Raw genomic sequence first — 22,548 nt, 5'->3', positions numbered from 1 at the left:
GAGAGTCCTTTCGTTGCCTTTTGGCAAACTCCAAGCAGGCTGTCATGTGCCTTTTACTGAGGAGGGGCTTCCGTCTGGCCACTCTACCATGAAGGTCTGATTGGTGGAATGCTGCAGAGATGGTTGTCCTTCTGGAAGGTTTTCCCACCTCCACAGAGGAACTCTAGAGCTCTGTCAGAGTGGCCATCGGTTCTTGGTCACCTCCCTGACCAAGGCCCTTCTCCCCTGATTGCTCCGTTTGGCCGGGCGGCCAGCTCTAGGAAGAGTCTTGGTGGGTTCAAACTTCTTCCATTTTGGTACTCTTCCCCAGATCTGTGCCTCGACACAATCCTGTCTCGGAGCTCTACAGACAATTCCTTCGACCTCAAGGCTTGGTTTATTCTCTGACATGTACTGTCAACTGTGGGACCTTATACAGACAGGTGTGTGCCTTTCTAAATTATGTCCAATCAATTGAATGTACCACAGGTGGACTCCAATCAAGTTGTAGAAACATCTCAAGGATGATCAATGGAAACAGGATGCACCTGAGCTCAATTTCGAGTCTCATAGCAAAAGGTCTGAATACTTATGTAAATAAGTTAAGTTTTTAATGTTTTATACATTTGCACAAATTTCTAAAAACCTGTTTTGGCTTTGTCATTATGGGGTATTGTGTGCAGATTGCTGAGGATTTAAAAATAAATGAAGGCTGTAACGTAACAAAATGTGGAAAAGATCAAGGGGTCTGAATACTTTCCAAAGGCACTGTCCAGCCTGGCCTCAGACTAGATGTAAATGAAAATCCGGCACTCAAATTAGTATGATATGTTATGTTTGGTATGGTTACATCAGGCCGAAGGTTACTTAAGGCAAAAATTAAAGGATTGTAGTTGGTCGGGGTGGATGGTTGAGCGTATAGCTACTTTGCAACTACTTAGCATGTTAGCTAACCCTTCCCCTAGCCCTTTCACCTAACTCCTGACCTTAACCTTAACCCCTAACCCCTAGCCTAGCTAACATAGCCACCTAGCTAACGTTAGCTTTAACCACCTAGCCACCTACTTAACATTAGCCACAACAAATTGGAATTCTTAACATATCATACGTATTGCAAATTTGTAGCATATTTTATGAATTGTAATATATCATACGAAATGGATGATGGACATCCACATATTAGTACATACCATATGTAACGATCATACTAATTTGAGTGTCCCAGATTTTTGTTTACTATGTTATGTCTACCCCAGAACCTGGGTTGATATTTCAGCTCCAGCATTTATTGATTTTCTTTTACAGTAAAGCTCGACATTATTCAAATTGCTGTTGACAAAATCAAAATAACCAAAATAATGTGAACAATAGGTAAAGAAAGAATATTGCCGTTTATAAGACGTGTGATTTTCTGTATAAGACATGTCTGTGTAAATCAATTAGTGCTTCTGTTGGTGCTGCATACGGACAGTGATGCACATACAGTACAGTGGAGGAGTCAAAGTGAAGAGGCAGAATGTATGGATGGAGAGAGGCAGTACCACTGAAGTGTATGCTGGTTGGTTTATTACCTTTGTACTCGGGGTGGGACGGGCGCGAGACGGGGCTGCACTAGGATGGATTGGCGCCTCCCCTAAGAGAAATCACCGTATCTCATCAACACAGGAGAAGAGGAGAGGAACGATAGAGAAAAGGAGGAGAGGAGAGGCTAGGCATGTGTGCACTGAAGAAAGTAAAAGGTAGAAGTTGGGTGTCGAGGGTTGAGGAGCATTAGGGATACTCAACGCCAACAGGACACACACAAACACAAAGGAACACACACCACATTCGCGCCAACACAAACCCAGCAGCCTGAAAGCACAAGAGGGCCCAACATGTCAACCAAGTCTGCATGCTGAGGAAGCAAACCAAGGCTGTTGATACACACATGCAGCAGTAAAGATGGTAAGTAGCCAACTTTTGCAAGCCAGAACGTGAGGCAGCTTTATGTCCAAGTACATCCTCCGGACAGGATGCTATGCTGAGCCAAGCAGAGACACATTGGGTCCCGTTTTTAGTCTTTGGCCGGGGATCGAACTCCCAACTTTCCAATCTCAGGGCGGACACTAACAACAAGGCCACTGAGTTGGTTTAGCAGTAAAGATAGCTGCATTTTAAATCAAGCTAAATGGCATTCATTGATCCAAAGACTGAAAAGTCTTAACAAGAAAAATTGTATCTCTGATCTCTTCTGAAGCTGAGGGGTTAGAAGTTGAGGCGAAAGGTCATGCTACTGCTAAACATGCAGTAATCATTGGCAAAAGTAATACACATGACTATTACTGCAACAAGGAATAAATAGTATTAAAAAACAGAGTTAAACAATATAAATATGCATACACATAAAAAATGTTGAATGACACATAACACATACAAGGTTATAGAGACAGTAGATAACTGATGGAATAGGGATAACCAGGTAAAGTGAGACATGCATTATACTCACAATGATGCATGGAACATACAACATTAAGTTGGAGAGGATATGTAGAGTACAACATCCAAAGGATGATTTATTTGTTACGAGTCATTACAAGGACAGGTTGATCTACTGTACTTTCAAGAGTGCTACCACTAGTTGCTGCCTACAGGTGTAATATCTTAATTGGACCAGTTTCCCACAGCAGGAAAATAATCCTGCACCAACAGGAATGTGGATAATAATTCATGGATATGTTTGTAGGGGTTGATACATTTTTCATTAGGGCGAATCAAGTCCAACATTTTAAAGTGGAAATTACAAACATTAGAAGCTTTTTAAAACCTCAAATACGAACAAGTTCACATTTCCTGCTGAACAGGAAAATTATCTGTTACAACAGAGTGATCAAATTAAGATAGAACATTTGTACATACAGTAGTAATAAAAACTCAAGCAATATTTTTAAATGAACTAATTTAATCAAGTTTGACAATGAAATCCCATTAAAACCAGATATTTAGTAGAGATTGGGTGGAGGTATTCTCAACATAATGCTATAGGAATATGTATCCACAAATTGCATGTAAAAAGCTGAAAGCTGAGTGAACAGCCCACTGTTGGGACACTAAAGATGACGTGAACCCTATGAGTCACCGACACCCCCACCTAGACACCCAGCATTAAACACCTGTTGCTGCCATGGCGATGGACAAGTGATTGTATGGTAGCCAGCTCACTGCAAATAATGACAGATATTGGAAACGCAATCATTAACACATGCCAACATGCTCTGCTTGGGCATAGCCATGATGGGAATGTAATGGTCCACAACAATTTACGACTTCCTTTTATAATCTTCTTGTCTATAACCTTCAGAACAATGGAGATACACAGAAAGGTTTGCCTGGTTGCATGACAATGAACAATTAGCATGAGAAAAAATAAAACTTGGGTGGAAGCATGACATGGAAATAATGAATGGTACCAGAAGATCCATGTTGGACTGCTGTGATTTGATACTGTTTCTAGGAAGAGACCCAAACAGCTTCATGTTAAATAGCAAATATTCCTCTTTCAGCTTGGAAACAAAACCAATGTCAAGATGGATGCCCAGCCTTGAACGCTACTACGACCTCTTGGGAAGAGCTACTCAAACTGTATCTCTCAGCCCTCAGAAAGGACAAATAGATTCCGATCCCAACGCTGTGTGAGGCTGTAGGCCAAGTCTACCATGACACCCCCGCAACTACATGTCAACCACAGACTGGCCACGGTCGACTGAGTGTAACCCGCGCGAGTGAAAAACTCTTTGGTCTGCTACTTGTCTGGCAACTGAACACAACGCCACGCATCGCTGGACGGCTTTACCCCCTTTCAACCAAAGTTTCTAAGCCTTTCTGGCTAATCTCTCCCTCTCTTCCTCTCCCTCCCGCCCTTCCTCTCCCTCTCTGGGAGAGCTGTGTACTGAATAGAGAAATAACAGGAGAGACGCATTGGATCACTGCTCACTCGAGGAAGCGTGGCTGAGGCCTTTACCGTTTAACGCCTTGCAGGGGTGCTGCATTCAGCTGTATTATTATCTGGGACATAGCGGGAGCACTGTCAGTTCACACCGCTCAAACGTTCTGCTTTTGTTTTTATCTCTGCATGTCAGAAAATGTATTATATCGGTTGCCTCTTTTGAGTCTGATTTGATTCAGATTGGGATAAAGAAGTTTGGATTGGGGAAGTGGCTGGGCGGGATTCAGCGAAGCTTGAGCGTACATGTGTCATGTTGTTTGCAAGAGACATTGTGGTTTGACACATACTCACTCTCTCTCGCTCTTTTACACACACACACACACACACACACACACACACACACACACACACACACACACACACACACACACACACACACACACACACACATACACACACACACACACACACACACACACACACACACACACACACACACACACACACACACACACACACACACACACAGAAATCTGGCATGTCTTTGCAGCATGACTCATGATTGAGGGTGGGCTTGACCGGTTTGACAGGAGATGGTGGGTGGCTGGCTAAAAGCATGGACCGAGAGACATTGAGTGTGGATGCTGGAGACGTTGTCAGCCTGACAAATTAACTCATCCTCAGGACTAAAACTGTCCAATAGTTGTGTATTATGTCTGTCTTGCATTTGTGTTAGACTGGTAATACAACTTGACGTTGACATGCCAAGTGTGAATAATTGGGATGAAGGAGTTTGGATTGGGGAAGCGGTTGGGTGGGACTCATCTTCTGGTGGAACAGGGATTTGATTTAAACGAATGGAAGAAGCTTGAGCATACATGTGATGTCATTTGCAAGAGACATTGGGGTTTGACACACTGTCTCTCTTTCACACACACACAGACACATACACACACACACACACACACTGAAAGCTGGTATGTCTTTGCAGCATGACTCAGGCTTGAGGGTGAGCCTGCCCGGTTTGATAGGAGATGATGAGTGGCTGGCTAAAAGCATGGACCGAGAGACATTGAGTGTGGATGCTGGAGACGTTGTCGGCCTGACAAATGAACTCATCCTCAGGACCAAAACTGTTCAATAGTCGTGTATTTTGTCTTGCATTTGTGTTAGACTGGTAATACAACTTGACTTAATACATATAGTTCACACAAAGTTGATAGACGTGTCTGAGATGTACAGTTATCACAGACGCTGATTTGATTACAACCCGGATGTGGTCAGACAGAATATAAACAGACTGGTTGAGAGACAGACACGAGATGTAAACAGACGTTCTTTGACCTTCAAAGCACCTAAACGGATTGACAAACAAATGACAGTCTCACCCAAACCCAAGGACTTGTCTAGACAAAATAAAAGGGACAAATCAACAAAGAGATGAAAACAACATAGAGAAGGATAGAGAGATAGACACAGGCCATCCTACAGACATGGCGACCGGAAGAAGAAAATCACAGACCTGATCGGCGAAGACCCTAACGCTAGCTTTTGGCGGCTCAATGATGGCTCCTCCCCTTATCTCATCCTCCACAGCCATAAGTCTAAGAGAGAGAGAGAGAGAGAGAGAGAGAGAGAGAGAGAGAGAGAGAGAGAGAGAGAGAGAGTTCAAACAGTTGAGAGAATTGTGAGTTAAGTAGACACTAAGTAGCTAAGTGCAAAGCGTAAGGCTTATAAAGACTGTCCAGGTGCAAGCTGCATCTGTCATTGCCCTGACAAACGTTGATTTGTCAATTATACCCATTACCTGGTCTATAGTAGCGTTGTTATAACCTCTGGTAGCCAAATTATAATCTATTCAACCAATGCTGTAGCTGTTTAACATACACTGCTCCAGTAATACGAGGAAGCATTTTTGAGGCAGTTGAAGTGCATATTTCCATGTTCCCCAAGGGATTCAGCATGATGTGTCTGTCCAATTCAGGGTGTTTTCCAATTTAATCATGCCTAATGATGTCTAGATTGTGGTGTTTTGCTGGTCATCGTGTTCTGAAGGGGGTTTAATTAATAGTACATCCTCATGGAATAGTTGAACTGACAAAACATGATAGAGATTCCAAATCCTTGTTATAACCATTTCAAAAAGAGTTGGCTTGCAGGGATATGGGAAGCTTATTGTTACAGTCTCCATAGGATATTTTTTTGCCATGCAAATTCACCTTTAGACACGATTACTCAGCATCAGAATTATTTTCCAGAGAGGGGAACATGGATCATTAATTACTTGCCTTTGGAATTTCAAGATCTGCATCATTCAAGGCAATGGTTCTGATATTTTCTTCAACAGACACAAAAGGTGAAGGATCAATTAAAAGTCACTGCAATCATGAAGTCAAATCCAAGATGGTGATCAGCTGTTTGGTGATGGAGATTCAATGAACAAGGGTACATATGACATCCTAACTCCTACCTGGTCGATATTTCTGAGGTAATGAAATTCTTCTGCTTTGCTCATTATATATTTCATTATCTTTCAATCTTATCACATCTACTTTCCGCCTGAACGACATGGTTGTTTTCATTTGAAGTCACACAGAAAAGCTGTGAAATTGCTGACAAAGTAGATGAACTTCAGAGCGTTAAACTCCTGAGATTAACAGAATGCTGAGAGAGGACTAATTACACAAAATGAATGACACATTTATATACAGTGCCTTCAAAAAGTATTCACACCCTTGACTTTTTCCACATTTAAAATGGATTACATTGAGATGTGTCCCTGGCTTACACACAATACCCCACAACATTTTTAGAAATGTTTACAAATGAATTAAAAATGAAAAGCTGAAATGTCTCGAGTCAATAAGTATTCAACCCCTTCGTTATGGCAAGCCTAAATAAGTTCAAGAGTAAAAATGTGCTTAAGAAGTCGCATAATAAGTTACATGGACTCATAATATTTTTTAACAAGATTTTTGAATGACTACCTCATCTCTGTACCCACACATACATCTGTAAGGTCCCTCAGTCGATTAGTGAATTTCAAACACAGATTCAGGTTTTTCAATGCCAGGCAAATAGAGCCACCTATTGGTAGATAAAAAAATAAAAAAGCAGACATTGAATATCCCTTTGAGCATGGTGAAGTTATTATTACACTTTGGACGGTGTATCAATAAACCCAGTCACTACAAAGATACAGGCATCCTTCCTAGCTCATTTGCCGGAGAGGAAGGAAACCGCTCAGGGATTTCACAATGAGGCCAAAAGTGACTTTAAAACAGTTAGAGCGTTTAATGGCTGTGATAAGCGAAAACTGAGACTGGAGCAACAACAGACAATAAAACTGCAAAAAATTAAAAAAATGTTTACTTTAAGTCCTGAATACAAAGCGTTATATTTGGGGCAAATCCAACACAACACATCACTGAGTACCACTGTCCATATTTTCAAGCATAGTGGTGGCTGCATCATGTTATGGGCATGCTTGTCATCGGCAAGGACTAGGGAGTTTTTTAGGATAAAGAAATTGAATAGAGCTAAGCACAGGCAAAGTCCTAGAAAAAACCTGGTAAAGTCTGCTTTCCAGACAGACACCGGAGACAAATGTACCTTTCAGCAGGACAATAACCAAAAACACAAGGCCATTATGGCCTCATATTGTATAGGGCAGATAGAAGTCATATGATGTCACCTTTCAGTCCATTATTGTGCTTTTCGATTCAATCTAGTTGAATCCCTCTCAGTTTGTGGTTATCGGAATAATCACCACAGATGACGCAGGTAAACTACTGATGGGAAAAAACAAGCAGCATGTTTGATATACTGGCAATAAAATGGCTGCCAAGTAGTGCAATAGTACAAAGGGCCTAAAAATGTGTCTTTTGGGTTCTTTATGCACCAAGTTATGGGGTTATGGATGGGATTGGTTCCATTAAGTACAGCCAGGAACTGTCTCGGTCTTCATTCCATTTCCTCTTCCCTGGAATGGATTAAAAGTAGCAAAGTTCCCTGTGACGTATATCTAACTTTCAATTGCAGATTGTTAGAAGTGGTGGACAAAAGCATAACATTTACACAAATAGTTTCCTCTCAAGTTCCTTGTCTTAAGTAAATTTGTCAACATTAGTCAGAAAAAGAATGTTCAATGAACATTTTCCTACGGACTGGGTGAAAACCAATTGCCTAAGGTATCTACATACAGACATTAATCATTCATATGAATGGATTTCACTGTTTACCTCGCCTTTCAAATGAAAATAAGAATTTATTCTTAACTGACTTGCCTAGTTAAATAAAGGTTAAAAAAAAATATATATTATAAAAATATGGTTGAGGCCTCCCCGTTATTTCTCCATACATTATTAATGTATCTATTTCATAACTATACATTATCTAGACTCATATATTCGTCAATATTCCCCAGATTATTTCCAAAAATCAGCACTTGCCTAACGAAGATTAACTCTGTCTATGAAGGTTGGATATTTCTTGGATAAACGTAATCAGACACGCTAGGTCTCAGCAATACATACATTTATTTTCTTCACTCCATTTTAGTTCTCTCTTTCTCTTCATCTCTACATCTCCATTCTCCATCTCCTCCACCCTCCACCATCACCCCTCTTTTTACCTGTTGATTATTCCTTTAATTTGGGAGTCTTTCTCCACTTGTTGTTGCCGTAGCCTCCTCTCGCTGTCCTCCAGGCGACTCTGGTATTGTGAGAGGATCTTACTGGTCTGCTGCTCCTGGGAAAGGAGCCTCTTCTCATACTCCTCCAGCTTCCTGTGGGACATGATCAGTCGCTCCTTCAGGGAGTGGATCTCCTCCTCATATTCCTTTACCTGAGACAGACAGAGAGAAGAGAACGCATTGGACATAGAAAATGGTTGAGCAATTGTCATACACGTCACCATGGAATAGGGAGGCAACCACATTGTTGTCCAGTGTTCACTAAAGTCTAAGACACATCGTTTATCCCTTTTCACTTGCTCACTATGCACAAAGATCTAGCTATGTCTATTATGAAAATAACTCCAGAAGGGAATATATTGAAAATATAAAAATAGTTGAGCAATTGTCATACTGTTTATTAGCAACACATGGCTAAGAAACCAACAAATGTTTTGGGGGGTTGACTGAACACACCTTCACTCGGACAAAAAAATGTGGTAATGTGGTGTCTGCGGTCAAATATGAATATGCGAGCTAAAAGTTTGTTTCTTTTCAATGACTCACTGTTGTTCAAGTTCATCCTCAGCTGTTTCTATCTAAATTATTCATAAATACGTTTCTCGGTACCATCTGCTCTCCACTGATAGACTTGACTTGCACTTCCCTGACATCTGCACTGTGCATTAAGAAGGAGATATGACTCAGATCAGTGTTACGGTTCTCTAGTCTCACAGTTTGCTGTTGAATATGCTGCTACGTCGAATTGCTAAAGAAGAGAGAAATTCTGCATTCCTTTGAGGGATCGTTTTGTTACTGTTGATTTCCTAGAAGATTGGGATTTCAATGCCAAAGCTACAGTATATTGTTAAGACAATTATCTACTGTTTATATATATATATATATATATATATATATACACACACACACACACACACACACACATTGCCAATGTCAAATTTAGGCTATCATTCTTTTGTATTGCAAAAGCTGTGGTGGGAGAGATGTATCTACCCTATCTAAGCGAGACTCATCCATGCTTTTGGAGTATTCCTTCAGCTTGAACTCCTCGCGGTCGATGCGGTTAGCCTCCAGAGTAATGTCAGCGGAGAGGTGAGGCATGTTGGAGACCCAGGCGACTGTTCTCTCATTGGCCGGGGTCGGGGGGTTAAGGGTCGAGGGCGACTGCCCGGAACCCTGGGGAAAAAGACAAGAAGCAGATATGAAGAGGAATATGTACTAGTACTAGCAGTAGTGTGTATTCATGGAGGCCAAGGGAAGCCAGGCCTGTCACCAAAAATTGAACAAGAAAAAACATAGATAAATAATTTTCTCATCATTTTCCTTCAATTCGCAAGAGGCTGAATATATCTCACTGGAGAACGCATCCGAGCGAGCAAAACACTGCCCCTCTGTCTCTGTATGTGTCGGCCATCTATCTGATGCTGTCTGGGCCAAAAGAGTATGACATTGTTGCCGGATGTAGCATTGAATGCAAGGGAAGCCAGTAAGCATTTGGCCTTCCTTGATTAAGTATAAAATAATAGCCAATCAGCGTTGCGCTAAACTGAGTGAGCTCAACTGTGAATGGTCCTGGCGTATCTTTAATAAGTGTCAAGGGAAGCCAGTTTGGATTTGGCATCACTCCTATCAAATCGCATTGAGAGCATACGTCATTGAGAAACAACTTGAATTGTTGAATCTCGTTGTGATGTTGTCCTCCGGTGGCTAGCTAGCTCTTTCCTAATTTAGCCATGGATGGAGATAGGGATTTGGACTTGTGGTTTTACTTAATTCTCCATACTGGCCAATGATTATAACAGTGATTCTGATCCAACCATTAATTCCTACATTGTGCCCCTGGCCTGAGAGGATGGAAGTTCAATATGTAGCTAGATGTAAAAGGCTAAAGTTAACTAGCTCACATTGCCCATGAAAGGAAGTTAGGCTAGCAAGCAAGCATTTTAGCCATGTAGCCTAGGACAACAATAAATAAAAGAGTGACTGTAAATATGACAGAGTGACTGTTTCGTCAACATGAAAGAGGATGGCATTGGCTTTTCTCTACAAGTAGGGTGAGTTAACAAGTATTTTCGACTTGCACAAATTTTCACACACACACACGAATCAGAACCATGGACAGCCACATTATATTTAGCTTACGTTGATTGGACTAAATTGTTTTTGTCTCTCTTGTTGTGATGTGTGTTTTGTCCTATATCTATATATATTTTTTATCCCAGCCCCCGTCCCCGCAGGAGGCCTCTTGCCTTTTGGTAGGCAGTCATTGTAAATAGGAATGTGTTCTTAACTGACTTGCCTAGTTAAATAAAGGTTAAATAAAAATAAAAAATGGTGCTGGAAAAGTGTTTTCTTTGCGTCTTGTGGTAACTCTCCGTGGTTCTAAATCAATAGTTGTTTAGTGGTCCAAAAATGTCTGAAACATTAACTTGACCATGCTGAAGGTCATGTAACTATGTAACTGTTTATTATATATATATATATCGCAAGGCATATGAACTAACAGGTTATAGAGCAAACAAAGCAATTATCACAACACATAAGTTGTAATATGGCTTTTTTTCTTGCTTCCCCAGTGATTTTACCCACGCACCGCTACTGTGTACTACACACATGAGGGGGTGACCCTTGGCTCTATTTAATCATACAGGTCACTGGGACTCTGGGGTTGGTCAGAAACAACTGTGAAAGAGAGAGCATGGTTGAACTGTATTTGATAGGTGTGTTGGAATTGTTATATAATGCTCTTTTCAGAGTGAGAGAAAATAACAGTGACAGCTATGAGCTTCTTGTCAGATTTAAGGGTAGATTAAATTACACAATAGAGTACAGTAGCCTGCATACCTGTTTACTAATGGAAGGTTTGAGCAGGTGCTGTTGCTGTGGTTGCTGTTGCTGCTGCTGTGATTGCTGTATGGTTGTTGTAGTGCCTCCCTGTGGCCCCTGGGGGCCCTGGTTCTCCCTGACAGAGCTCTGCTGGTGGGGCAGTCCAGGGGCTGTGTTGTCTTTGACCGACAGCTGTTGCCGTGGTGCCTGTTGCCGACCTCCGTAGCCCGACTCTGGTGATAGGTTGGCACTGGGCGGTCGTGTCTTAGTGGATGGTGTGGGAGCAGCAGCCGCACTGACGGACAGCTGATGGGAGGTCTGTGATTTGACGCGTTGAACGGGAGGCGGGGCGATGGAGCTCTGGCGCACAGGCTGGACTGTGGAGGGGGGTGTGGCCAAGGAGGAGTGGGAGGTACCAGTCTGAGAGGCCATGCCCATCTGCTGTTGCTGTTGAAGATTATCCTAACAAGGACAATTATAGAACTCCAAGTTATCCTGGTCTTAAACCTGTTTCAGATGTTTACATTATGCTAATCCTATTTATGTAGGCTACAAACAAATGTTGACTTAAATTATTATAAAGTAGGAGAGACAAAAAGGCTAATTTGCACAAAAGTAGAACATGATTGTAAACACATTCTTGACCTTAAGTTAATCCATACCTGCCCGTGCATGGACAGTTGCCGCCGTGCGAAATCAGCCCTGCTGTAGTCGTCACTATAGCTGTGTGAGTGGATAATGGCTGGCTGCCCCAGGTGCCCTGCTCCGGTCCTCAGGGTGGACAGGTCCTCGCTGCGGGAGAACCCCCCGTGGGCGAACTGGGGGATGTAGGCCTGGTGCGAGCCACCGGGGTCAGGCTCCGGGGCCAGGAGCAGGGGCGGCGGGAGATGGGCCCTGCTGTGCTGGTGGTGAAGGTGGGGTCCATCTGCAGTGCCGGTGGCCAGGTGAAACAGGGGGTTCTGGAAGGAGAGCGGGTATCTCAGGGCGGCGGCTTGCTGCTGCTGCTGCTGGGACAGCGAGTCGGTGGTGGTGCCCATCTGGCTCAACTGGCTCAGCCGGAGGCCCCCTGACATGCTGGATCCCCCCGAGCCGGCCGAGAGGCGGCCCCCGGCCCGGAGCTGGCCACTCAGGCCCGAGCCCAGGCCTCCTCCACCCTGGCTGCTGAGCCCTCCGAAGCTGCCCATGCCGGTGATGGAGGCCTGGGAGGAGTTGAGCATGGCCACCGACTGCAGGTTAGACACGCTGTTCATTGTGGAGTCCTGGAGGTCCATCATAGATATACACTTTATTGACACTGAGCACCTAGATGAGATTGATAGAGCTAACAGCCTTCTGTGCCCAATTCTAAAGTGCCAATAAGTTGATTAAGTGTTTTATCTATTAAGAGGGGTGGTTGTATGCCTGAATTGCATGTCCCATGACTTACCACTAAGGTACATGCATCATTTTCCTATGAGCGCACAGCTGCCATACTATCCTGCAGTCGTCTGCCAGACTTGGCTACCACATGGAAAGGAGATGTGCAGTTTACATAGCTTCCTGTAGAACATGGCTCCTAACAGATCTTAATGCTATCAAAACTCTAGAATTCAACTAACCTTGTGGTCTGGCTCGGTGATATCAGAGCTACTGGTGCAGTAGGCAGGGCTGGATCGGGCCAAGGGAGGGCGGGTTACATAGAAAACGTCTTTGGAGGCTCGATGTGGGTGATCACGCTCTTGGAAACTCAGCTGAGGATGAGCACGAGACGGCATGACCCCCCCACCGGACACACCAGATGTAGGGGAAGGCAAGCGAGTGATATCTATGGAGCTGAAGAAAGGCAACAACACATGGCAACAGATTGGAGAAGACGATGACAAGGTTATAGATGTATTACGAGTTTGGCACAAAAGGCACAACCCAACCACAGCATTATGGCGGGAAAGGCAAAACTTTAACAAATGCACCAACCAACCATCCTCCTAGGGCTGGTTTCCCCAACACGGATTAAACCTAATCATAGACTAAAAAGTATGTTCAATGGATAATTCTCCATTCAAAGTGCGTTTTTGTCCAGGACTATACTTAACCTGTTTCCAGGAAATAGGCCCATAGGATTAAATAAAGCCAGGGCACTACCTGTTGAGATCCTTCATCATGAGATTCTGGAACTCCGAGGAGACTCCCCTGTTGAAGCTGGGTCGTGAGAGCAGCCTCTCCGTCTGTCTCTCATGGACTCTATCTGTCTGGTTCTGGTGGCTGGGCTGCCTCTGCAGGTGGGGGTTACGCAGGGCCATGCTGATGTCATTCAAGAGGCGGGGCAAGGGACCCAGTTTGATAATGGCATCCTGTGGGTTAGGGTTAGAAGACTGACATGAATACAAGTTAGCAACGACAATAGGAAAAGCATTCAAATGGTTAAAAAGTGTGGTTGATCATTTTAAGTATCTTATCTTTGAAAATTACAAGTGCACTTAATCATTCCATTCATTCTACTGTCTCATACTTTCAGATTACTGAGTTGTCAAGACCATACATAGTTATTTTATTGTCCTGATTCCTAATTGGACTTAACCATTATTGAATAACACTACAATGGTTATCTGTAACTTGTACTTTTTTTGGGGTCATATATTGTAGAGGTTATATTGTTAATATTTACCCTGATCCTCCCTACCTTGCTGAGCTGGGCCATGACCTCCCAGAGGAGGCTGTGCAGTATGGACAGCTCCCTGCCCAGGTCGATGTAGCCCTCGAAGCCCCCCGCATTGCTCACACTGTCCAGGTTGGAGATCTCATAGAGGAACTGTTGCATGGAGCCCCACTCCATCTCTAAGAACTCATTCATGAAGCACATGTACTCCTCTTTCATACCAAACCTGAGGGAGAGAGAGAAGAAGAAGAGTCAAAATGCTATATACTCAGATTACACATCATCGGATTGTTTCCCGGACACAGAATTAGCCCAATCCTGGATTAATAACTAATAAGAAATTTCAATGGAGAATCTACATTGAGCATGCTTTTTAGTCCAGGACTAGGCTTAATCTCTGTCCCGGAAAAATACTCAAAATATTACAGAAGTTTTAGCATAAGCATAACATTATAAATTGTAGTGAATGAATGAACTGACTTAGAGAAGTTGGCCAGGTTCTGCACCACTTTGGAGATGAGGGTGAGCGTGCGTGATGTCTGCTCATCTGGGTACTCCTGGGTCAGGTTGAACAGGGAGGGGGACATGACGGCAGGACACAGGAAGCGCAGGAAAAGGGAGCCGCTGATTAGGCGGTCTGCGATGTCCTCCCTCCCCCTCTCTGCACAGCGCACCCTCCACGAGGCAAACACCTCCTTCAGCTCCCGAGGAAACACACTGCAGAGAGATACAAATATACAGTGTGTTATCATTTGATAGGATATTCTGCTTTAGTAAGGCAGTGTATGCCAACTACTGAATGCAAATCTGGTGTGTTCAACAATCAAAATTCTGTAGATAAGTCTTTGGGTGCTGTAGCCCAGGAGTAATCCTACTTGAATGAAAAAAAAAACAGTAAGCCCTCATATGCCAACTACTGACCAATGAGAGTTGACGATTTTGCAGAGTGCCAGTTCGCAGCACATGCGGAGATTGGCTTGGTGATCTGGAAGGACAGAGGGTGGTGTCCTCATGGGGTCCACCTCGCAGTTCTCCTCTGATTCGTACAGCGCCCTTATGAACTCCCCTGAAACAAACACAATATCACTGACCATTAGGCAAACACAGAAAGATAATGAATACATCACAGGAAGAACAGTTCAACAACATGTATTGAGTGATTCATGTGAAGTTTTCGAAGGCCACACCTATTGCATCCTTGAGGTACTTATGTCCAATCAGCTTGAGGTACTCTTCTATGGCTTTGGTGGCCAGAGTGTTCTCTCTGAAGATAAGGTGTTCTCGGTCTATGAATCTATCTACCTCACACATCGCCATGTCTGAAAGAAAATCCTGTGAAGAAACAAAACAGAAACATCAATATAGCATAGACTTTCTTTTTAAAACCTTCAATTATAATCTATTGGGTACTCTCAAATTCAATTTTGAGGATATAACACCTTTCCTCAGGTCAGAGTGTAATTTGTTATGTTTAATATTCCTTCTGTTTCAATCTCTTTTGGTTTATGGTTTGGTAAGAAAACCAAGAAGTAGTCAAACTAATATTAATTTTGTAGTTTATAGTGCCTTAAAGATAGAATCCGCAGGTTGTGGGCACCCCCCATGCCGCCCCACTTCTTCTGTTGTGTTTTCACTTTGAACGAAAACAAGGGGATTGAGCCCTGAGCCACCTTGGGCTGGCCTTCTGGGCAAGGTGTGTCTTTGCACTAAAACCTGCCTACTCGAACGACCCTGCTGCCATGCTCCAGAGCTGGAGAAGAAGTGAAAGTCACTTGCAAGCTATAGCCGCAAGAAACAAACACAGAGCAGACGAAGCCAACAAGCTAGCTAACTTATTTGCTGATAAACTGTCCTGGTAGCAGGGCCAGCATTTTCAGAAAATGTAGACAGAAACAAGCATCATTCTCGGATCTTGGATCTGAATCAACTCAACCCCAAAAGAGAAAAAGAAGCGAAAAAAAGACTGCTCATGACAGATCAAGAAACCGGATAAACATTGGAATTAATTTTGAAAGGTGGAAGAGTGATGCCAAAATGGCCACTATTGTCATGGACAGGTAGGTAAGTGTTGGGTTGCATTTTTAGCCTACGTTTTTTAGCTACGTTAGCTGCTAACCTTAGTGTGTTCAATGTTCAAGCTTGCTAATATGGCTACTTAGCTAGCTAGCTGACATCTTTTGTATTTGGAAACTAACGATAACTAACGTTAGCTACATCATGTAGCTACACTGCATAAACCACACAAGATGCCCAATGCCTTTATTTCAACTAGCTAACGTTAGCTAGTTACGTAAAGCTAAATATGCAGATTGTTGACATGATAGTGTGTTTGGTTTGTAGATGATAATGCTAGGTGGTTGACAGCATTTTCAACCTAGGACCACCCCAAACAATGCATCATCTAGCTATACATTCGGTACAGTGACATCACACAACAACAAAAAATTCTCAGGGAGATACTGGTGGAGACAGTCTGATTTCGAGGGAACCTGAGGTTGTAGAAGTTGTGATTGTGGAAAAATCCAAAAGAGAGGTAAACATTTTTATGGAATGTTTTGTGATTAAATAATAATTTGATTGGTAATCGACCAATGGAAGCTATGTTTGCCTGTTCAGCATATTGCTTACATAGCATGGCATTGAGTCCTACCATGAAGTGCTCAACTTCAAGGACGGAATGAATATCCAGTGTAGCCAGTAAAGTAAACAATGGCTCGTCTACAGACATATTGGTAGACCATGGGCCATCAAGTAATAGGATGGTTACATTAGCATGACACATGTTACACTGGTTACAGCGCAACATCACATCCTATGTATTTAAAGGACACTGTTATGACATTGACCTATTTGGCAGTAATGCCCCCCCCCCCCCCCCCCCCCCCCACCCCCTATTTAGCTGTAGTCAACAGAGCATGGTGATTTGAGGCGGTTGAATTTATAAACAGTGGGTACATTCTCACTATAATGTACTCATATTCCATCAATATTATGCTTTCAAATCAGAAACAGCATTTATCTGGCATATACACAGGATACAGTGAGTTGTATACAGGAATATGACCTTGCATTGTACCGTGTACTATTGAAGTAACAACATGTTAAATGTTTCATGCCAATACTTACCTTGGCTTTCCCCGTGCTCTGTAGTATGTGGACCAGCGCACAGGCCACCTCTTCTTTACTCTTCACGCTCAGTAGAGGCTCCAGCACCGCACACAAAGTCCGGTAGTTATTGGTAACATACTCGGCAAACTCCTTGTACAGCTCCATGGGCAGGATGCTCATGGTCTGGTAACGGGACTTGAGGCGTAGGGAGGCATTGATGATCTTGCCCCCTGCTTGCCCCTTGGCCAAGATGCTAGGCTGGATGACCGGGTACCACTGCTCCACAAACTGTCGGCCCGTGATGCTGGAGATAGGGATACTGACCAGTCCCAGGTATGTGCTCTTTTCCTGATAGAAGAGGGGAAAGAGATATGGGGCCATTAAGAAAGAGGAAAAAAAGAAGATAGTAATGAAACTCAAGTATATTCATCCATCTTAATCATTGGGCAAGCTGCTTTAACCAGTCTGCAAAAATGTCATTTTAACTAGTTTCATCCCGTTTAGCACACTGGTGAGAGAGTTGTCCCTTCACCTTGCGTCTCTTCTTGTCAGTCTCCTTGTAGAGATGAAGGCGTAGGTTGCGGACGGCTGGCAAGTTGTTGAACTCAAAGTGCTCGCCCCAGAACACGGTGTCAGTCCGGGGCTTGCTGGTGGTGCGTGCGTAAAGCATGTCGTCCAGACAAAGTTCGCAGTAGTAGCGCTTCTTGGCGGGAAGCTCCCGCGCCTCGATGATCCAGAGTTTCAGCACGTTGTCCACCCTCCGACTGTTGTCCTGAAGAGGGTCAAAGAGAGGGTGGCAAAGGGACAAGGCAGAACAGGGAGGAACGAAAACCAAAGGGAAAAAGACCAAAGAGAAAAAGAAAGGGAGAGTTGAGTAGGTTAAGAACAGTGGTGTAAAGTACTTCAGTAAAAATACTTTAAAGTACTACTTATGTCGTTTTTTGGGGTATCTGTACTTTACTATTCATATTTTTTACAACTTTTACCTTACATTCCAAAAGAAAATAATGTACTTTTTACTCCATACATTTTCCCTGACACCCAAAAGTAGTTGTTACATTTTGACAGGAAAATGGTCCAATTAACACACTTATCAAGAGAACATCCCTGGTCATCCCTACTGCTTTTGATCTGGCGGACTCACTAAACACAAACGCTTCATTTGTAAATTATGTCTGAGTGTTGGAGTGTGCCCCTGGCTATTCGTCAATAAAAATGTAAAAAACACAATTGTGCCGTCTGGATTTCTTAATATAAGGAATTTGAAATGATTTATACTTTTACTTTTGATACTTAAGTATATTTCAAACTAAATGCTTTTAGACTTTCTCAAGTCGTATTTTACTGGGTGACTTTCACTTTTACTTGAGTTATTTTCTATTAAGGTATATTTACTTTTACTCAAGTTTGACAATTCAGTACTTTTTCCACCACTAGTTAAGAACAGTCTAAGAACAATATGCACACATACAGATGGAGATAAACTAGATAATACATATGTACTGGAGGCATGAGAGACAGAAAGTGGATGTGTGATTGGTAATGTTGCAGCAGAGAGCTGCATTTTCTGAACATGATTACAAAGAGCCAACTATGTCTGAAATCCCCCATGGGAGGAGAGCGTGCTGTGCAGATTGCACAGAGTGATGTTTTAGTCAGGGGTGAGTCATTTCAACTAGTCTGAAATGCCACTGGATTGCTCAGCCCTGGCTCAGATCAGCTCTTAATACCGAATTTAGATTGCTAAGTATATCAGCAATTTTCCAAAGTTGTTATTTCTTAAGTACTCCATTGGTATGCCGCCTGACAATAAATGTGGACGTCTGCCGATGCAACCCTTTCAACCGTTCATCATGAATTTCAATAAGAAGAAGAATCAAGAGCGTCTGTCTGCCCAGCGACGGTTGCGAAACCTAATGAACATCCTGGTCTCTATCGACATCACACCTCGTCTTATCTCTCCCATCATGTATCTGGTTGGAGATTCATGAGGGTGCAGAGGATATTTCGGAGCCCCCGTGTCGAGTCCTTGGAGCCCCATGATTCAGCCAGGAACCCCGCAGTCACAGCATCTGGATGAGTCAATCCACTCGGGCTGATGTTTCCTCTCGGTTTGCCTTAATAACTGCAGCTCCCTTGCTGCCATCAAGAGCAGTTATCTGTCTCTCGTAATGTCTCTTTTGATAAGAGAGAGGGGGGATGGGGCGGGAAGGGGCCTATTACGCAGACCTAGGAGATCAAGCGTAGCTGAAATTAGAAGATCTGTTTTAATCAACCGCATCTAAAGTGCTGAGTTTGCGTCTTTTTCGTTCTTTATTTAACTCTGATGATAGTGTAGAAGTGCTGTGTTTTAATATGTACTGTATTTGATGACTATACATTACAGACATAGACAAACAGAGAGCACATGGAGGTTACAGTAAACAAAATGAGGAAATGCTCATATTGAAACAGACATATTGAAGACAGGGGAGAAGGAGAGAAGCACTGACAGAACGAGAAGTAACTTAATTTCTCGTCCTTGTTTCCCCACCTTGTTGGGTTTGACAGCTCTCTGAAGATTCTCGATCCATTTGTCTCTCTCTGCACCCGAGCGACATGCAAAGCACTTGGTTCCCGAAGCCGTAGTCACCTGAGGTTACCAACGGTAACATCAACAGCCACAACCATTAGCAACTTGGGAGAAGATGACAAGTGGCATAACAACGTCCTTTAATCACAGATACTTGTGTCATGTACACGTTGGCTATGGGAAAGTGAGCCATGCAGTGAAAGCCGTTTTCACAACAAATTTCTGTGACAAATCAACTTGGGACATGAGCTCATTTCGAGCCGCTTGTTGGCTTTCTCTTTGATATCTTTTCCACAGATAACAAGATTTATAAAATCACAGCCTTATTCAATAAATCCTTATGTTGATGTCAATCGAGAGACTTCTACCCAACATTAGTAGCATTAGTAGCAATAGTAGACAGACCTGGGTTCAAATGTTATTTAAAATATTTAAAATACTTTTAGTGTTTGCTTTAGCCTGCCTGGAGTGGCAGATGGGCGGGATTTGAACTTTCTCTTCTTCTATTGGTTCCACTGCACCAGACAAGATCAATCAAGCTCAGCAAAAGTATTTGAAATGATTTCAAATAGTATTTGAACCCAGGTTTAATTAGTAGCGCTATCTGGGTTCATTGTGTGTGTGTGTGTCGTGTCAGCCTCACCTCGAAACAGTACTCCTGTCCCAGGATGCTGGAATGGACGGGCTTGATGATGGCGTCCTCGTCCAGGGTGAGGTCCAGCGCCTCGGCTGCGCTGCTGGGAGACAGCAAGGACTCATGGGAGTGGGACTCTTTGAAGCTCTGCATCAGGCGCGTTCTGGATGGGGAGCAGAGACACAGTGAGAGGAGCAGAGTGAGTCCCATACATTACAGTAGTCTCGAACTCGAGTTAGCATTTCACTGTAAGGTCTACACCTGTTGTATTCGGCGCATGTGACAAATAAACTTTGATTTGATTTGATTAGGGGGATGATTAAGTCAACAAGGCAACTGGCACCATGTGGCCAAAAAAATGCAACCACTGTCAATATTTTTCATTTGAAAGTCGGCATACACTTCTTCAACTAAAGGGACTACCATCTGTTTATAGCTCCCTACAATCTCACTAACAAATCTAACTGTGACAAGGGGAGTGGAATACAATCAGTCATTGAGGACACAGAGAGCCAGAGATCTTTCACAACGGCAGGCCCGGTGGAGTTTTTCTGAGATACACTCGAGCATATCTGATTCCGAAAAGTTGAGAAACAGCACGCAACCATTCTGCTTTTCATGCCAAAGGAATCCGTCTGTACTCACAAATCCTGTGTTCTGTGAGCTTGAAAAGAGGTCACATCTTAAAACAATGTGATGCTAGGGCTCACAACGGGTCTAATTGTCATCTGAAGAAGTCAACCATTAGCATTCAATTAGAGTTTCACTGGATTAGATTAGAGCATAATGACAATAGTGTTATCATTATATTTCTTGGACAACAAAGCTACGTTTCTATTGACAGCCATACATGCATAAGGCACAGAGCAACCCCTAAATAGAATTGTCCATGACGCTTGACCGCCTTTCCCGCCATGCCCGCCCACACTGACTTATACATATATACACATAGACACACACATACCAATTATGCTACAATGCCACTGAACTGAAGAGGAGACAGATACAGAGTGCCAGAAAGGGGAATGACAGAGACCACAACACAGAAAAAGCAGAGAAAAGAAAGTAACAGTCTCCCTACTATGATGTCCCTGATGCATCCAGCTCTCTCGCGTTCTCCCTGTGCCACTGTTTTTGTGGACATTCACTCATAATGTGCATCAGAACATTGAATACTTACAGTGGAGTGAGAGAGAGAGAGAGTGAGAGAGAGAGAGAGAGAGAGAGAGAGAGAGAGAGAGAGAGAGAGAGAGAGAGAGAGAGAGAGAGAGAGAGAGAGAGAGAGAGAGAGAGAGAGAGAGAGAGAGAGAGAGAGAGAGAGAGAGAGAGAGAGAGAGAGAGAGAGAGATAAAAATAGACCCAAAGAAATGAGTCAGAATGAGAGAAATAAAGGACAGTGGGGGAGGTCGAGAAAGGAAGGGCGAGAGGGCGAGAGAGACAGAGGGAGAGGGGGAAGACGGTGGGAGAGAGAACCTCTCAGAGGAAATCAAGTTGTTATGTAAACTGTGGGTACTTTAGAGAAGAAGGGAGTGACAGGGCAGATGAGAAAACAGAGAGACTAAAAGAGATGGATATGGTAGAAGAGGAGACACAAGAGGACAGCAAATGAATGAATGCAAATTGCAATGCAACACAGCTAAGCCACACTGGAAACAACTCCATTCCCCAACGTGCACTTTCTACCAACATTCTTTGTACCGAAGATGCAGGCAGGTGTTTCAAAAACAACAAAAAGTATTCTAAAAAGTGAAGTAAAACTGCCCCATCAACTACACCTCAAGCAACTTGTCCAACGTAACAACACAGATGGTGTATAAAGTCACCCTAAGGTATCTATTAGAGTAGTTCATTCTCACAAACAAGTAAGGGACTAAATACCAGAAAATGACCAAAACAACCCACACATCTCCCTTACCTACAGTAAGGGAACAGCAGGTAGCCTAGTGGTTAGAGTGTTTGGCCAGGTTGCTAGATCGAATCCCCGAGCTGACAAGGTAAAAATCTGTTATTCTGCCCCTGAACAAGGCAGTTAACCTTACTGTTCCTAATCTGTCCTTGTAAATAAGAATTTGTTCTTAACTGACTTGTCTAGTTAAAAAAATGTTTTTTTTAAGTAAGCCAGGAGACTACCAAAAGCCAACTGTGTTTGAACTAAGGCCTTTGAAAAGGAAATCAGTCA

The 22,548-nt window shown here is 43.1% G+C and overlaps 1 protein-coding gene across 1 annotated transcript in view; it reads right to left on the bottom strand.

The window, feature by feature from the left end:
- Positions 1 to 22,548, bottom strand: part of LOC120031616 (ras/Rap GTPase-activating protein SynGAP-like) — a 78,139-nt gene that overhangs the window by 7,307 nt on the left and 48,284 nt on the right. Inside the window, exons 6-20 of the mRNA XM_038977421.1 lie at positions 20,379 to 20,532; positions 19,697 to 19,795; positions 17,696 to 17,935; positions 17,182 to 17,511; positions 15,243 to 15,387; positions 14,977 to 15,121; positions 14,536 to 14,772; positions 14,080 to 14,281; positions 13,542 to 13,771; positions 13,019 to 13,232; positions 12,083 to 12,679; positions 11,439 to 11,882; positions 9,588 to 9,770; positions 8,535 to 8,746; positions 5,424 to 5,505 (exon numbers count right to left, since the gene is read on the bottom strand). Of these exons, the coding sequence (XP_038833349.1) occupies positions 5,424 to 5,505; positions 8,535 to 8,746; positions 9,588 to 9,770; positions 11,439 to 11,882; positions 12,083 to 12,679; positions 13,019 to 13,232; positions 13,542 to 13,771; positions 14,080 to 14,281; positions 14,536 to 14,772; positions 14,977 to 15,121; positions 15,243 to 15,387; positions 17,182 to 17,511; positions 17,696 to 17,935; positions 19,697 to 19,795; positions 20,379 to 20,532 (3,514 nt within the window). The remainder of the gene's footprint in view (positions 1 to 5,423; positions 5,506 to 8,534; positions 8,747 to 9,587; positions 9,771 to 11,438; positions 11,883 to 12,082; positions 12,680 to 13,018; positions 13,233 to 13,541; positions 13,772 to 14,079; positions 14,282 to 14,535; positions 14,773 to 14,976; positions 15,122 to 15,242; positions 15,388 to 17,181; positions 17,512 to 17,695; positions 17,936 to 19,696; positions 19,796 to 20,378; positions 20,533 to 22,548) is intronic.

Source organism: Salvelinus namaycush, chromosome 37 (genome assembly GCF_016432855.1).
Source record: "Salvelinus namaycush isolate Seneca chromosome 37, SaNama_1.0, whole genome shotgun sequence".
Lineage (NCBI taxonomy): Eukaryota > Metazoa > Chordata > Actinopteri > Salmoniformes > Salmonidae > Salvelinus > Salvelinus namaycush.
Note: the sequence above shows the minus strand (reverse complement) of the source record. Positions and strands in the feature narration are given on the sequence as shown.